Below are 17,323 nucleotides of genomic sequence, written 5' to 3'. Positions count from 1 at the left end.
GTGAAGATTTCAGAGTCCCAGAAACATCCCATGAGGTCATTGTGGAGATGGGGACCAAGAGTGTGAGAGTCTCAGAATAGACAAGTAGAAGGTGCCAAGTAGGCACAAGCTTAGGCCCCAAACCACAATGGGATGGGGACCAGTGGGTACCATGTTGAGTCACCTGGGAGGAGAATGTGGGGCAAGGTCAGGGACTGTTCTCAATTCATGGTGAACCTGTGGGTGATGGGGAGCCACTAGTAGCTTTTGAGCAGGGCTGTGATACATCTTGTACTCCAAGTGGTGACCAGGACACTCACGGGCAGAAGGGGCAAACTGGAGGGGTGACCACACAGGAGGCTGTTGAGGACCTGGCTGGAGAGGGAGGGGAGGGGAGGGTTCAGGGGATATCAGGAGGGAAGCCCCTGTGGGCTTGGCAACTGTTCATGCTGCCACTTGAGGCATCACTTGTGCCATCACGGCAAGTGGGCACGGAACAGAGGCAGGTGGCGTTGAGGGACCAGCAGCTGGGCAGCTCCCGGCAGGACCAGGGAGAGTGAGCAGGGACGTCTGCTCAGAACCGTGCGCTCCGAGTCCTAGAGCCTGAAAGCCAGCCGGGCCCCCAGAGCCCTCCTAGCCCAATCCCTCATTATATGGATGTCTAAACTGAGGCCCAGGGACGGGAAGGGACCTGCCCGAGGCCACTCGGGTGCCACCAGCAGAGCCAGGCCTGGAGGCCAGGTGTCCAGAGCCATAGCCAGGCATCTGCCCAGTTCACTCGAGCCCCAGGCCGTGATGCTGCCTCGTTTTTCCCTCACTGGGAAATCACCCTGGGAGACGGGGCCTGCCGGGGAAGACATGTTGAACAGTAAATAACCGTGAGTGAGGAGCAGTTCATTTGCCATAAATATCTCCAGCATTTTAAAAGGATCTGGGGAATATTGACATGGACTAAATCTAATAAAACATTCATTTAATTAAACTTTAAATGACCCAAATATTTGCTGTTTGGTTAATATTTGTGTAGCTGACAGGAGCAGAATTATGATGGTTTTGTCAGTATTCGTGCATTCTAATTTTGCATGCGTCTTTCCCATGAAAATCACACATCTTCAGACATACAAATGCTCGAGGGTGCGCTCAGGAAAGATGTGGGAACCAGCTATCCCAGCGGCGGATGGCGAGCCACACAGGCTTCCCACTCGGGTTTGTTTGTTTGTTTGTTTGTTTTTAGCCCTGTGCTATAGGCTCCTCCAGCCATTTTTTCTACAACTGTTTAAAATGCAAGACTTTGGGGCCACATGGAGGAAGGGGCTCCTACATTGCACGTAATCTTACATTCCCATGCTCCTAAAACTGGTAATTAAGGCCCCCGGGACCCCACCGACCACACTGCCTCCCCTCCCCACCCGCACCCACACTCTCCCTTTCCATCTCCCCATTCCCGCCACACCCCAATCTTTTAAGGCAGTGGCTCTCAGGCCTCAGGTACCACAGAAGCCCCTGGGTGCTTGTTAAAACCTGATGCCCATCCTGCCACCAGACAGTCTGTACCAACCTGGGCTTGAGGGGCAGGAGTCTGTGTTTTGATCAGTTGCCCCAGAGATGAGATGCAGGTGGCGGGAGGGACTGTACCTGGAGAAGCAGAGTTCTGGAGCCCAGGGGAGGTCCTGCTTCCTCTGAGGGCCCCTCCCTGACTTCCCATTTGGCCTTTTACTTTTACTCTCACTGGTGCTCATACATGCAAAGAAAACATAGGTTCCTTTTGTAACATAACTGACCTCTTCACACACCCCACCCACCAGCCACTGGGAGAAAAATGTCCCTAAATGTTCAGTCCATTGTAAAGCTTAGTCCTAGCTGATCATTTTAACAGTCCACGTAAGTAATGCCCTCGCTAATAAAAATGCTTTGTGTCTCCAATTCCCAGCTCCCCAAGCTGGTTTCTGAGTGTAGAGGGAAGCGTGCGGCTGTCCACCGCCACCTCTGGTCCCCACCACGAGGACCCCTGGTCGCGCTGTTCACGGGCACCCGCAGCAGAGGTCAGCCCTGCTGTGCTCTTGGTCTGGACACTCTCAGCCTAGTGGAGTCCAGAGTCCCCACTGGCATGATGCGCCCTCGAGGTCTGGAGGCCGCTCCGTCAGGCCCAGGTCTGAGAGTCCGATGCAGTCCTCAGGTACAGAGGCCCAGAGCACACCCTGACCCAGCCAGGAACCTCTGGACCCCTCCATGCCGCGAGGGACCGAGGGGGCTCCGGCAGACGAGCGCAGGCCCTGGCTCTCTGCCGCATCTTTGTGGTCGCCCGAGGTGGTGGGGTGCAGGCCGCTTGAGGGAGGGTTCAGCCTCCTTCTGGAGCCCCCGTGGTTCCCCTCACCCGCACACCAACAGGCAGGCTCTCTGCCCTTCCCACTGTCTCCCTCCCACATGCCCGGGACGAGGGGGGCCTTCCACACCCCCTCCCACTTCCACAGAGCACGGAGCCTTGTGGCTCTTCTGAGGAGGAAGAGTTGTCTCCTCTGCACTTGGGCACAGTGGGAGCTAAAATATTTTAGCAAATTCTTCTCTCCTTCTCTCTACCCCTCTGAATCTCCAGAGCCTGGGTCTTGCTACAGAGGTTTAGTGGCTTCTCTGCCCTGAGCAATAAGCCTCATGACTCAGAGGTGGGAGGGCAGCAAGCAGAACATGATTTAAGAGGGAACTTAAAATGCATCACTTTAATGTTTGTAAAATATTACGCCAGTTGCGTCTGCATCAGTCACTCAGTGCTCATCTTTCCTCGTGTGGCTCCTTCAGCGGGAGTCACATTTTTCCTGTGTGCGATTGTCCCCTCTCCACTGGCCTGTTGGCTTTTTTTTCCTTCTTTCCATTTTCTCCACTTTTCACCCATCCATCCAACAAGCACTGATTAAGCACCTAGTGTATATCTTGTTCCTCTTTGTGGGCCCAGGGCCAGGCCACTGAATGTTTGCAGAGGGGAAAGGGCTTTGGGGCTTAGGATCAGACCTTAGTGCACCTGCTTTCACCGTACCTGCTTTGTGGTGTGTGGCACCTACAGCTGTTTTTGCTCCCCTTCCCCTCCGCCTTTCCCACACACACTGGCAAGAGGGTGTGAGCACAGGTGTGCTGCCTGGTCACAGCTCAAAAGTGTCCCGCTGAGTCACAGAGCTCAGGTCCCAACTCTGTGCCTTGCTCCACACCTGTCAGGCCCCCAGGTCCCAGCGTCTTTGCTGGCATCCCAGAATAACACAGGCCCCCAGAGCCAGCCCCCCCTCCACTCATGCTGCCCCTGGCTGCCTCCCCAAGCTCCCCAAGTGGATTTGGGGGCAGAACAGTGGAGGGGCCGTCCAGTCAGTGAGCTAGTGACGCCCGCTCCAAGCCTCATCCCATTTTGGCATTTGAATACCCTGAGTTTGATTCTTTTCTTTAATCCTGAGAATTTCAAAAGGCCTGTGATTGCAGGGAGGTATTTTAGACCCTTCCTCTTTGCCTGACGGATGATCAGTCTTAATGCCAGTTATCAAGTATAAAATGGCAAGGATTAATCATTTGTACAGCCCAAAGTACACTTCAAAAAATTAAAGGCTACAGTGCACAGTGGCTGAGCAGAAATCCAAATCCAAGTTCAGAGAATCCTTAGACAGAAACAAACCTTCAAAGGTCAGCCAGTTCATTCCCCAGACTTCAGACAGTGCAACCTTTAATTTGCCCCCAGGTGGATGAGAAACCTGTCGGCCCAGCCAGCAGACCTTGACAGCACTTGGCAAGGCCCCGACTCCAGGGGGCCTGGAGGGCACAGGGTAGGGCCAGCACACCTGGCTTCCTGGTTTCAGAGGGGCAGCCCACACTCTTAGCTTGACTCACAGATCCACAGCCCAGATGCTTCCCCTACGCTAGCTGTGGTTCCTGACCTGATTTGCCTCAAACAGCCCTTTGAGCATTTAACATAAGTTGTGGCCCCTCTCCCAGGAGGTGTGTCCATCTGTACATTTAGTCAGCACATTGTGGACAATGTTCCTGCCCCCGGAATTTGCCCGAGGCCCCTGACCTGCAGTAGATCCCTGTGGCTGTATCCCTTCAGGTATAGACTCCATCCCCTGGGCCTCCAGCTGACGGCTTCTCCTTTCCCTGCAGAGGTGGTACAGCTCAGCCTCGCCCCTGAGGAGAGGGTCAGTGTGGCCACAGTGACCGTGGGCCTGAGCACAGTGCTGACCTGCGCTGTCCACGGAGACCTGCGGCCACCCATCGTCTGGAAGCGCAACGGGCTGGCCCTGAACTTCCTGGATTTGGAAGACATCAATGTAAGTCACCTGGCTCTGACTCTGAGCTCAGACGCACCTCCCGGGAAAGCCAACTGTGCAAGATGCCAAGATGCCATGTGGTAGCTGCAGGGCCAGAGGGCTTTCTTTTCACATCCCACGTTGGTGCCATTCAGCCTGTTGTCTGGTGTCTGGAGGTATCAGTCCCACCTCGTGCAGAGAATAGGATGGATGGTGGCTGCAAGCTGCTAGCCAGCCCCAGAATAAGGTGAACAGGGGAGGCGCGGTGGGCAGGGCAGGAGGTTCCTGGGCAGGGGAGAGCATCTGGCTGGGTGCCCCCCAGGAGAGACTCTGGATCCGGAAGTTGGGGAGGATACAGACAGCTGGACGCCAAGGAGGGGGTATTCCCTGTGGAGGGCAGAGGTGAGCCTCTGGGCTGGGTTGGCTGGAGGGCAGGGGCAGCGGGGTGGTGAAAGGAAACAAGATCAGGCCAGAGGGGCCTGCCCAGGGGCCTTGTTTGCTGGGAGAGGGAGTATGGATGTGATGGGTTGAGCAGAAGAAGAGAGCTCCAGAGCTCTCACAGCCTAACGTGAGCAACGGGGGTCTCCTGGGTTCCGAGGGCCCAGGCACCCCGCACTGGGGTCCCAGCATCACCCCACTCTGCCTTTAGGACTGGACAATTTCTTAAACTGATCCTCAGTGAATTAATCTATTAGAAGAGCAACATTATCGGTGCCTCCCTTCTACTGGACTTGAGGAATAAGGGGATTGAGTCAAGAATATGCACTGGCCCTGGTTTGGCACAGGATGAGGTGGCTTCCTGGGAGTTCATGTGAGAAGATGGAGTGATGTCACCCACATAGGGCGCTGCCAGGATGGCTGACAGGTCTTGAGCTACTGTGACAGGAATACAAGTTTCAGGCAGAAAAGGGGCAGCCCTGGTCTCCTTGGCTCAGGACAGGCCAACCCAGAATGGGCTGCTTGGCCCCAAGAAGGAAGACCTGTGGGATGAGTGGTCAGTTCCTGTAGCCACTGTGAGGTGGTGAGGGAGGTGCTGGGGCAGAGGGAGCTGGCCTGGGCCGTGTGAGCCATGAGTTGGACTAGCACAAAGGGCAAGGGACCAAAAAGAGACCAATTGGTTTGCTTAGATGCAACACCATTCCAGCCATCAGCCCTGCCCCGCAGTGGAGTGAGCATCACAGGAGGCAGTGAGCTCCCCATCCCTAGAGGCATACAAGCTCAAGCAGGATCATGGTAAACAATGCTGCTAGCCACAAGAGGGCAGCTAAACCCCATGACCTTGAAGATCCCTTCCAACTCTGAGACTGCTTTGTGGGGAGAGAGGTCCAGCGTTTAATCCTACAGGAACCACAAAGTTGGAGCCCTGCTACTCTCTAGGCCCCTTTGGATGTGCCCTGGAGAACATGGGGGAAGCAGATGGGAAGAGGGGGTCACTCTAGAGTCCCACCCTGGGCAGAGCTGGGCAGAAGTGCCCTTCCCCAACCTTTGTCGCACCATGCAGGATGGTTTCCTTGCAATTTCCCCACTATAGTGAGCATAGCCTATATCCCACCCATCTCTGAATGTCAGGACCAGCACAAGCCTGGTGGCTGCTTGATGGTCAGATGCTGGGTGGGCAGAGTTCTTCATCTTCTGAGCCTGAGGTGCCCAGGGCTTGTCTGCGATCTTAGCAAGGGAAGGCACTGGCGTGTTTGTAAAGACTAGGGTGTATGTGTATGTGTGCATATGCACGTGTGTGTGCACATTTGTGTGTGCATATCTCTCAGGGTGGGTTGTCAGCTTTTAACTATGTTTGGCCAGTAGTGATTAATTCAGAACTAGGTCAGGTCCTCCTGTGTCTGTCTGAACATCCATGTGCATTGCTTGATGCTCTATTTAAAGACATTAGAAATAAAGGCAGAGGCAGAACTCCTCTTAATGCACCTGCCAATGGTTAATTAAATTACTCTGAGTGTCTTTCCCCTCCCTCGAACACGCCTCCAGCACCAGCTCAATTGAATTTCTACTTTTCACAGTGAGGTTAGCAATTTGGGTAATTGTGGGTGCGACTGGAGATTAATGGCCTCTTGTTACCTCCCAGGAAACACTTGCTGCTCTGGGCAAGTCAGCAGCCCACAAGCAGGCAGGGGCCTGTGCTTCTCAGAAACCCCCGCGTGAGGGTGCAGGGCAGTGCCAGCCCCGCAGGGGTCCTTGCCTGATGCATGCAAGCACACACAACACAACACAACACACACACCACGCTCACACACACACACACACACACACACACCTGCCTTTAAGAGGGAGGGACGCAGCACAGCCTACTCATGAAGGGCCAGGCTCTGGGGTCAAAAGGATCTGGCTTTAAGTTTCAGCTCTGCCACTTACTAGTTGAGTGACCTTGGAAATGGCACTTGACTTCTCCAGGCCTCAGTTTCCTCCTCTGTGGAAAGGGGATAAATAATAGATCCTGCCTCATAGGGTTATAATGAGGATTAAGAGACACATGAAATTCTTAGCATATAATGTTCCATGCTAACTATTATCACTCTCATTTTCATAATATTACTAATTATTATTATTATTATTATTACTGCTCCCACCAGACAACACTCTCCACCCCTTGCAGCCCGAGTCCCCGAACAGCAGCCAGCACAGTCCGGTGAGGCTCCCCGTCAGGCAGGTGTGACCCTGGGGTGCCCCTGCTGCCTGTAGTCGCCTCGACTCAGGTCAGCCTTGATTCATCCGGAGGGCGACACTGACCAGCCGCCTCCGACAAGTCCAGGGCCGCCACCTTCTCTGGGCCTGCGGGGAAACAGGGATGAGGCTCTCCTCCTCACGTGGGCATTTTCAGGCTGAGCGTGTCCGAGGACGGTGAGGAGAGCAGCCCCAGGAGGACATCAGGCTGGAGATGGGTGGAGCTGGGTCATCAGGATTCACAGGGCATTTCTGAAGCAAGATTGGTCAGGGGAGAAAAGCCCAGGGGGGGCTACCCTGGTCGAGCAAAGATCGGGGATCAAGGGGTTCATAGAGCCCCCCAGCCTGTGGCATCTCAGCGCCCTCCCCCACCTGCCACAGTCAGAGATGAAACACGATCACAGTCCTTGTAATGAGTGACTGGCTCCCAAACGCTCCACAAACAGGGGAAGTTGATCAGCTTACAAAACCCCAGGCGGGCAGATTAGAGAGCACCGAGAGGTGTGGGCCTCCTTTCTTTGTCATTTGTATGAGACATCTTGATTGGCAACAAAATATTAATCACTTTTTCACTACTCTCTTAATGAGAGGCTTTCATGGGCAACAAAATATTAATTTGTCTTGTCTTATCTGTTAAGAATTCTGTTAATGAATTCAGTCACAGAGCTATTACAGAATGCCATGCTAATGACACATGTAATTAAACTTTTCTGACTTGCAAACATCAAGGATGCCTCAAGCATCAGAATAATATTTGATCAGAAGGTAAATGTACCCTTCTAGCCCGGAGCCAAGCAAGAAGGAGCCACTTGGATTCCCCAGTGAGCAATGTCGCTGTCAGGAGCAGTCAGGAGTCACCAATGTGTACACGGCCGTCCAGATGGCCTACGTGGGGAGCCATCCTCTGGATTCACTTAATAAGTGCCTGCGAGTGGCAAGCCCTGTGCCAGAGCGTAGAGCAAAGACATTCTCCCCGGCCTCGCGGGGGCAAGGTAGCGCAGACCTGTTGTGCCCCGCCCCCGGGATGCCTGAGCCCCCCTCTGCAGGATGCCTCGGCCTCACTGCAGCACAGGCCATGAGGGGCCCTGCCTCAGCCCCACCCGGGAAAACAAACCCCCCAAGCAGAGGGCAGCACTAGGTACCAGGAGCACAAAGGCCCCCAAGACAGGTGCTCCCCAGGAGGGGCGGGAATTCTGCCTCACCTCCCGGCAGCAGGTCTCTGGATTATGATACCTCCTTCTGTTTGCGTGATAAGAAATCAATAGTTGCTGCTCATGCACGTTCCCCAGAGCTCACAAAGGGCGGCCTGTAATTTGTTTACTTCCTGGCCAGCTGCTAGGCTCTTTACAGAAGCAGTGGTGGGTGTGGCGGCTTCAGACCTGGCCCTGTGGCCCCCACCTCAGCCTTCAAGGACCCACGGCCACTGCTCCAGCTCAGAAGCTGAGGGCAGGGGACAGGCACAGCAGGCCCCTGAGCACCACCTGCCCTGATCTTAGGCCAGGCTGCCGGCCAGCAGAGCACCTATGCCGGCGTGCCTGGGCGAGCCCGCACCCCGCAGGCCATGCACTGTGCGCCTGTGGTCAGCATGCCCAGCCTAGGGCCCTGCTCTGCTCAGACAGCCCTGTGCCACGTGGGGGAGGACAGCCCATCACGCTGGAGGGCCACAACCGGAGTCCGTGGGGGAAGTTTACCCTCAGGAAGGACTCTGCCTTAGGAGGCAGGGAGATGCCTCTCACCACCGGTACCCAAGCGGAAAGGGGACCAGCCAGGTGCCCCCTGAGGGCTCTCTGGGCTCTGGGGTCATACAGTGCTGTGATAAGGAAATTGTGTGGGAAGCAGGGACATGTGGGGCATGAGAGCCCTGCACAGGAGCCAGGAACCTTGCTTTTTCACCTGGACCACAGAGCCTCCATCTTTCCTGTCTCCCGAGGCCTGTCCCCTGAGACAGGCATCGGGGCTGGGGTGGGGGCCCATCTCTGAGGCAGATCCATACACTTCTCGCCCTACCCTGGCCTCCACACTAGGTGTCCTTGAGGTGAGGGGGAGGCTGCCTCACTTTCTGCAGAAGTGGAACCCATCCCTGGCTGCAGTGCCCTGCCCAGACCACACAGTAGCTACTCCGGAAATAAAGTGACCGTCCCCAAACCCAGTCTTCACGCCCTGCCCCAACAATGTCACCTGCCCTCCCCTCGTAACTGTCTTCCTCACTGTCCCTTATATCCCCAAGGACAGGGGCTGCCCATCAGGGGAGGAGAAGCAGGGAGAAGACATCCCCAAAGTCCCAGAAAATAGCCGACTCCTGAATCCTTACTAGCATTAATGCTGGTGTTTCTACCATCGGTACTAAGCCACTGCTGTGTCCAGGAGCCAGTTTCCATGCTAGTCCGCTCACAAGCATTTAATCCTCATCGCAGCCCTGTGAGGCAAGTGGGGTTCTGTTAGTCAGAGGGTCCAGGAACTTGCCAGGGCCTGCAGCCAGCCTGCACACCCCAGCCAGAGCTCCCCGGGTTCCTTGCTCTTAGGACACAGCACCTAGCACCAAGCATTGCCAAGGCCTCGCCCTGGGGCAGCTGGGCCTGCCTGCTGCTTCAACGGTAACCGCTGCAGTGTCCGAGCCCCAGTGGATGTGTCCCCTCCTGGTGCAGCCCGTGTGTCTGGTGCTCCAGGTCTCGTTAGCCACCAGCCTCTGCCACAGCAAAGAGAAGGCAGAAGGCTCTGAGACCAGCATGTGGAATTGTTTGGCCGAGATATTCTCAGGGAGAGGAAACATTTTTCTATTGTATTCTTCTTTAAAAAAAAAAAAAAAGGCTTATAGCAAACCCCATATATTGCAGATGACTTGAAAAAGCCACTCTTTTTTGCTGTTTTTTTTCTTTCACCAAATCTCCCTATTGGGGGCTTTCAGATGTCGGCAGGCAGAGTACAGTGACAAAAGCAGAAAAACAAAACCCATTAAAAGAAATTATTTGTGGCAGTGTTTGAAGGATGTGTTAAAAGATTCACTTTTTCCCCATGCCTATATGGTGTAAAACCATGAACAAATAACTCGAATGAAGCATATGCTCTCAGCCAGCTCTTCTTTGGAAGTGAGTTATTAAAAAGACCAAAAGAGAATGATTTAAGAGCTCATGACTCATTTAATTCTTATTGTCTTTGTATGAACCAGTCATGAATCTATTGTAAAAAGATGAGAGGCGTTTGATTAGCATGGAGAGCTGTTTGCAACATGCTAGACAGTGGTTGTAGGTTCTGCATTAAAATAATCTCATTAAACGTTTGGGTACATTTTGTTTTAAAATCTTGGAAAACAGTATACTTGAAGCACTCAAAGCCTTTGGCCAGCTCATGTCAAAAACCCTGGTTACATTTGAGCAACCGGTTCTTTTGAGCTTTGGATGAGCTCAAACCACGAGAATTGGCCAGAGCTCTCCAAGAGACAGGGCCCGGGTCCATGGTACATCAGCCTGTGGAACTCAAGGGGGTCTCTGCCCTCCCAAATACCTCCACTGGCCTTGGCTTTCTCAGTGGCCTCCTCAGGATCACCCCTCTTTCCCCATAGTGTTACGACCAGGGTTCTTGGCCTCTTTAATCAACAGAAATTGATCAGAGGCCAGACAAGAAATTCAGACAAGGCTTTATTGGGGCCCCTGCTGCAGCAGCGGGGAGCGAGAACAAACAACAGGAACCCTTACTGGCTCACTAGCTGAGCGGGGTGGAATCAGGGAGCTTGTTCTTTACATGAGGTGAGAGTAGGGGTGTGTCCAGGGGGGTCGGGCTGGAGGGCCAGCTTACGTGGTTTGCCCACCCCTTGTGTGGTGTTGTGTGCAGAGGGCATGCGCAGTACCCTGCTTTGCTTCCGACCCCTTGGTTTTGCTCCAGGCTCTTCAAAAGTGGCAGTTGGGTTTTTTGGTCTCTTTGTATCTTTTGTCCGGAATTTGCCCCAACTGCGCATGCGCGCAGTTATTTTTAGTCCCATACAGTTTCTTTGTATTCTGTTGCTCGAGGAGAGGTGTGTCCAGGTGCAAGCACTGCAGCGCTGCAGCAAAGGGGCCCAGGTCCCAACCTGTCTCAATAGTACTAGCTTCAAGGCTTTGCTTGTGCTCAGTGACCTCTTCTGGCCCCATCTCAAAGGTACAGAGTCCCTCAGGAAGGTTCTGATCCAGCTTCCCGACCCTGAATGCAGAGCCCCAAGCCCTACGCAGGGGAGCTCACATTCAGGCTGTTTTCAGGCTTTATCTAATGAAAACGATACTGTGGTGAACATCCTTATACATACCTCTTTGCACATTTGTGTAAGCAGCCCTGTAAGATAAGTTCTTAGAAGTGGAATAACTATATCCAAGAGTGGACATGTTTTCAGTTTTGATGGATATTGCCAAATCTCCCTCCAAAAAGGTTGCACCAGTTTATACTCCCTCCAGTGATGTATAAGATTTTTAAACACCATAGCAGGAGAAAATTCCTGATTGCAAGCCTTGTTGGTCCCTGAAATGAGCCATGGAAGGAAATTTAATCAAATCCTCCCTGGGGTGTTTCCGGAACAGCAAGAATGCCTATCAGCTGTCTTGGCTGGGAGTGTGACCCAGCTTAGAGGAGCTGGTAAGGCCCTCTAGGCCTGGGGACTCGTGATGCAAGGGGCCCCCGGGGGGAGGGTTGCAGGGTTCCCAGATGAAGGCAGCAGGTTCGAGATGGTGTGGAACTTCAGTTGACCCTGCAGGGCAGTCTAGCGCCTGAGTCCCTTCCCACCCAGACTGGGCACACAGGGCTGATCAGTTAAGGATCTGAAGCCCCATTCAGGGGCTCAGGCCTGCAACTCCCCGGAAGACCCCAGGAGCTGCCACTCATCCACGTGATATACTCTAGAGTCCTGGCCAGTCAAGAGGTGTCTGCCCTCTGGCCTCTGGGGATGGACGAGCTGGTGCTCAAAGCAATGTCTCTGGTGTGAGCCTTCTCGTACAGGTACCCAGGCCCCTGTGTGCACTCAGACACTCAAGCTTGTCCCCAGGGCAAATGCTTAGCATCCACGCAACTGGGTCAGAATCTCCCCCATTTGAGTTCTGGAACCAATTACAAAGTTAGAGACAGCAGTTCATACAGGAACGGCCTCACTCTGACATCAATTTCAAGTTTGGGGAGTTCCCCAAGCTACCTTTAGGTTTAATAATTTAACTAGAAGGACTCACAGAGCTCACTGACAGCTGTTATGCTCACAGTTATGGTTTATCATCAGGAAGGAGTACAGATTAAAATCAGCCAGGAGAAGAAGCCCACAGGACAGAGTCCAGGAGGGTCCAAGTGCGGAGCTTCCATTGTCTCCTGGCGCGGTCATGGTTCCCGGCATAGACGTGTAACAACATACCTACCAGGGAAGCTCACCCAAGTCTGTGTCCAGAGCCTTCACTAGCACTCGATCCCATACTGCCCACATGGCTGACCCCTAGTATCCAGCCAGGAGACAGGAGGCAGAGCTGGTACCATGTGGTGCAGGGCTCCCATCATAAATCACATTGTTAGATGCTCTGGTTTGCTCAAGCAAACAAAGGCACATCCCAAGGCCTAGAGTTCACCTCCCAAGAGCTGAGGGCAAAGGCCAGACTCCTCTCTGGGTAACGTTACTTCTTCACTTCACTTCCTATGGCTCCCCACAAGCCAGCACTCTAGGCTGACACACCTCCATTCATTCAGCAAACACTAACTGAGCTCCCGTTATGCACCAGGCACCATGCCACACATGGGCACAGGATAGGGGTGCACAGAGAGATGAGGTGCCTCCCCTTTGGCACTGACCACATAAACCCCAGGCAGCAAGTGACTGCACACTCCCCACAGTCCTGGGGAAGCCCGGAGCCTGCCCACAGAGCCTTCTCCCACACCTGTGGCTCCCTGTCCTGGGCCAGGCCTGGGAGTGGGCAGGAGGACAGACCCACTCCAGGCTGCTAACGCCAAACGTGACTGTCCACAGCAGCCTTCCCCTGGGGGCTCAGTGGCCACTTAGGCATTGGTTCAAGTTGCAGGGACTTCTCTTTTAAGAGGACTTTGATCAAGAGGACTGCTTCTGCAGGCCCTCGCAGAGTGACAGGTCTGTCCTCTGAGGGGCTAGAAGGAGGTGACCAACACGGGAACCCCAGTGTGAGTCCGAGGGGTCAGCTGTGTAGAGAGAACAGTGGTTTGGAACATGTGTGTGCACACATGCTCATGTTTACTGCATGTGTTCCCAAGGATGTTTGTCTGTGCCCACCAATGATGCATCTGGTCTTTGCTGGGTCTGGATAATGGGTGTGTGTGTTCATGTGAGTGCAGACATCTCTGAGGACCGGCCGTCACCAAGGCGCTGCATCGCTCAGTGTTTGGGTGCATTTGTGCAGGTGGGATGCTAGGGTTAGTGAAATTCTGGGGGCCAGAGTCAAACCAGCCTGGGGGAAAAGACCCTCTCCTTTACTCCATCCTCTCCAAAGAGAGCCAAGAGTGCTCCTGAGAAGGGCAGAGCTAGAAAAGCTCTGAATAAATGTTTCTAAACTTTGTAGCACTGACAGTACCATTAACCTAACCTCTGAAATCACTCTGGAGTCCTTGTGTCTAACGTTTAGTCACTAAATAATCAACACTGATGGCTCATTTTCATATTACTTAGACCTGACTCACATGTATCACTATGACAACATCCCCCATCTTGCCTCTGCTTAAATATTGTTTAATACTGAAGTTTCATTTAATTACTTTATTAAGGGCAGATACTTAGAAAATAGCTTTTTAAAAGGCAAAAAATACGTACCTTTAAGTAAAACTGTCTCTTTTCCAAAGACAGGTGTGCATCAATACAAAGAATGGTCTAATCTGGCATCTGTTTATTTCTGGAAGGAACCTTGATGTTGCTAATACATTTCTATGCATCAGAGCAAAAGAAAAAAAAGCCATCCATAAAAAGACGGTTACAGAGATGCAATAAAGCACTGATAGCAACATTCAGACACACCTCAGAAAACCTTCAGGAGAAGAAGGATTGCAGGTTTAGTTTTATGTAACTTCTTATAAATCAATTTTTAAAGTAATTTCCTTCCTTACATCTAATGAGGTAAATTTGATTTCTGTAGCCAGTATTCATGCTCCAGAAAATAATGTGCATTTCTTTCCTGTAATTATATGATGCCTATTGTTTCAGCCCAGAGCCATTATTTTACTTAGTACAGAGTCAGGTTCTCCCCAGAGCCTAACTCACAGGCTGGTAATGAGTTAGGTGCTCGAAGTAGAGCCATAATGCATCCGGCAACCCACACGCCTCCACACCTGAGCGATCACCCAGGGGACATGCCTCTGCTCCCAGGAGCAGTGAGGAAAACCAGACGGAGAGGTTAAGCAACTCTGTTAGGGGCTCCCAGAAGCCATCAGCCCGGTGTGGGACTACACGCATGGGCTCTGCCTGCTGCACTGAGCTGAGCCCTCCCAGTGTGCCCAGGCCTGAGGATGCAGCATGGAGAAGGGGGCAGGGTGGGAAAGCAGGGACAAGACTTGAGATCAGCTCTCTGCCTCCCCACTAGCCACTTGCTTTGGACCCCGTGTGATTGGTAACATTTGGGGGCACAGGAAGGCAGGAGGTGGGCGCCTCCATTGTCGAACCCAAAGAACCGGAACCAGGGCACAGCCCCTGCAGAGAGCCTAGCTCAGCGCCGTGTGCAGTCTGCTCAGCGAATATCCACTGAGGGCTCACTCTGTGTCGGGCCCCGCTAGGCACTGGGGACACAGCAGAGCGCAGCAGGCACGAGGGCGGAGCTCACATTCTAGCTGGGGAGACACGCGGCAAACAGTATGCTAAATGGGAGTAAGTGCGTGCCAGGTGCTCCGTGGGGGTTACAGATAGGGCCGGCAGATAACATATGAGCGGACTTGAAGGAGGTAGAGCAAGCCAGACTGATAGCCCTGGGGCAGTGGGACAAGGAGGAGAAAGTTCCTGAGGGGGCAGGATGCCGGGCATGTTGGAGCAACAGCAAGGGGCCGCAGTGCTGGAGAGGAATGAGCAAGGGAGCGTGGAAGGAGACGGGGCGGAGAGGGGACGGCAGGTCATCCCTGCAGACCCTCTAGGGCTGGGACTCTGAGTGAGGGGGGCGTGGTCTGGCTGCGGCGCAGAGGGGCAGCGGCGGAGGGCCGTGCGTCTGGCCCACGGCAGTAGCAGTGGAGGTGGTGCGAGAAGGTCAGACTCTGAATATATTGCGCAGGAGAGCTCTACTTTCTCACCCCATGGGGACTGGGCATTTGTTTTGCTTTATGGTTTTCAGGGTTTTTTCTGAGGCTTAAACAAAGCGACGTATGTCAAGATTCCCAGCACACAGTTAGCTCGTGGAGGCTGTGAGCTGGTGTTATTACTGGGCACCGCTCTGCAGTTGATCTGTGGGAACCTCAGCCTGGGGGCTCTTCTCAGCCTGTGGTCCCATGACCACCCAACCCCACTGAGGTGGCAAGAAGAGCAGGGGGTGCCAGAACCTGAGACTGACTACAAGGGCCCTCCTGTGAGGCAGGGCTGTGGGTATGAAGGCTCAAGAAGGCAGCACAAAGGGAAATGCCGGGGGATCCCCAGCACCAAACCCCTTACAAACAGCTCTGGTGTTGCCCTTTGGGATGGAGTCTGTCCAGGAACCAACCAAGTGAGGTATTGAGGTTCCCCAAGGTGGGGCCGCACCCAGCTCCCCAGCCCTCTTTCGAGATGCCATTCCACCACTGAGACTCCAAGCAAAATGTATTTTCCTGCAGACTTAGGTTTTGACACAGGAAACAACTTAGATTAGAAATATGTCAACCCCAGAACTGACTAACCATTAACTTTTCATAAGCAACTCAGGTATGAACCCTTTATGACTCTGTTATGCCACAGGACAAATAAGCTATCTGGTGTTTTATTTTTATTAGGGAAGCTTCCACTGCATGATAGGAATGGGGCTTTTTACAGCAGAGCAATGTTTCCGAGAAAACTCTAAGGGTTTCTTACAGCAGCCTTCTCCAATATTTCACTCCACTGGGAACACTTCTGAGTATTTTGTTCCTTGATAACTGAAAGCAGGCTGCATGCATCCACTCTCCACCTTCCAACCTGTGCCTTAACCCAAACCTCTCTTGGGCCTGCACCCTTCATTGGGTTAATTAGCCAGAAAGCATCTTTAAAGGACTCATGATGGTTGTGGCCGGGCCCTTGGACAATCCTTGTGCCACACTGACTGGTGGCCTTCCGTCCCTCCTGCCACGAGATTGCTTCTGTGGAAAAAGGAAGCTCAGGAAGGACAGGGAGAATGACGGGAGGGATGGTTTGGTGTTGTCTCCAGGGGTCAAGAGGAGTTTTGCATCTTTTGTTAATAATAAGAAAAGTAGCAGCCCCCATGTATGTCACACTTCCCACATTGGAAAATGTACTCGTGGGCATTCTCTTGCCAGATCTCCCCATCACCCCAGGAGGCAGATAGGGCATATAAATTGTCCACAACTTACAGGTGGGGAAGCCAGTGCCCAGAGGGATGAGGGAACATTGATCAGTGCCAGAGTTCAAGCTAAACCCTGAGTATCTTGAGTGCCAGCACTGGGCTTCCCCCATCACTCCTCACAGCTAGTACTGCCCAGGCCTGTTTCTCACCAGGGAGCCAGGACCTCCTCTGTCCCATCAGCTCTGAGCACCACACCTCGGAGATGTTTGCTAGCTAAAGCCAAACCTGATGAAAGGTCTCCCTGAAACACCGGTAATTCCATTCCCCAGCATGTCTGCAGTTGGTGCCTGGATAGGGCCAGCATTGTGCATTGTTCTGCAGGAGACAAGGCAGCTGGCTGGAAAGGCCCTGGGGGAGTGCTGCATGCCCAGAGCTCACCAGGGGACTCTGACCAGCTCAAAGCCCCCTCCTGCCCATCCCTCCCCATGTGCTGGCCAAATAGGATCCCACTCTGTGAGGCTGCAGAGGTCACAGGGACAAGGCTTACTGAGCCATTTCTCATGGAACCCCTGGCATCAGCCCCTTCTGCTCTCTAGTACATCCCTGCCCTTGTTTTTTGTTTGCCCTCATTTTCCTCAGAGTTCAATTTCCCTTCTCTTAGGTTACCCAGATCTCTGTAAGCTGCCTGAAATTATTTGGAGATGGAGGTGAGATCTAAACCAGTGGTAGGCAAACTATAGCCCATGGGCCAAAGGCAGCCCACCACATTTTTTTTTAATAAAATTTCATTGGAACATAGTGATACTCATTAATTTAGGCATTGGTATGGCTATTTTCATGCTACAAGGCAGGGCTGAGTAGTTGACAGAAACCCTATGGCCCAGAAAGCCAAAAACGTTTGCTATCTGGCCCTTTAAGAAAAAGAGGGCTGACCCTAAAGGAGGCCGCCCTCCAGAGCTTCTCAACAGGTGGACAAGAGCCCAGGAA

At 53.1% G+C, this 17,323-nt stretch overlaps 1 protein-coding gene across 2 annotated transcripts in view; it reads left to right on the top strand.

Annotated features, from left to right (window-relative positions):
- FSTL4 (follistatin like 4) overlaps positions 1-17,323 on the top strand; it is a 435,003-nt gene that overhangs the window by 361,224 nt on the left and 56,456 nt on the right. For both annotated transcript variants that reach the window (XM_036848961.1, XM_036848959.1), the window contains exon 7: positions 4,111-4,277. In XM_036848961.1, the coding sequence (XP_036704856.1) occupies positions 4,111-4,277 (167 nt within the window). The remainder of the gene's footprint in view (positions 1-4,110; positions 4,278-17,323) is intronic.

The sequence above is a fragment of the Balaenoptera musculus genome, chromosome 3 (assembly GCF_009873245.2).
Source record: "Balaenoptera musculus isolate JJ_BM4_2016_0621 chromosome 3, mBalMus1.pri.v3, whole genome shotgun sequence".
NCBI lineage: Eukaryota > Metazoa > Chordata > Mammalia > Artiodactyla > Balaenopteridae > Balaenoptera > Balaenoptera musculus.
Note: the sequence above shows the minus strand (reverse complement) of the source record. Positions and strands in the feature narration are given on the sequence as shown.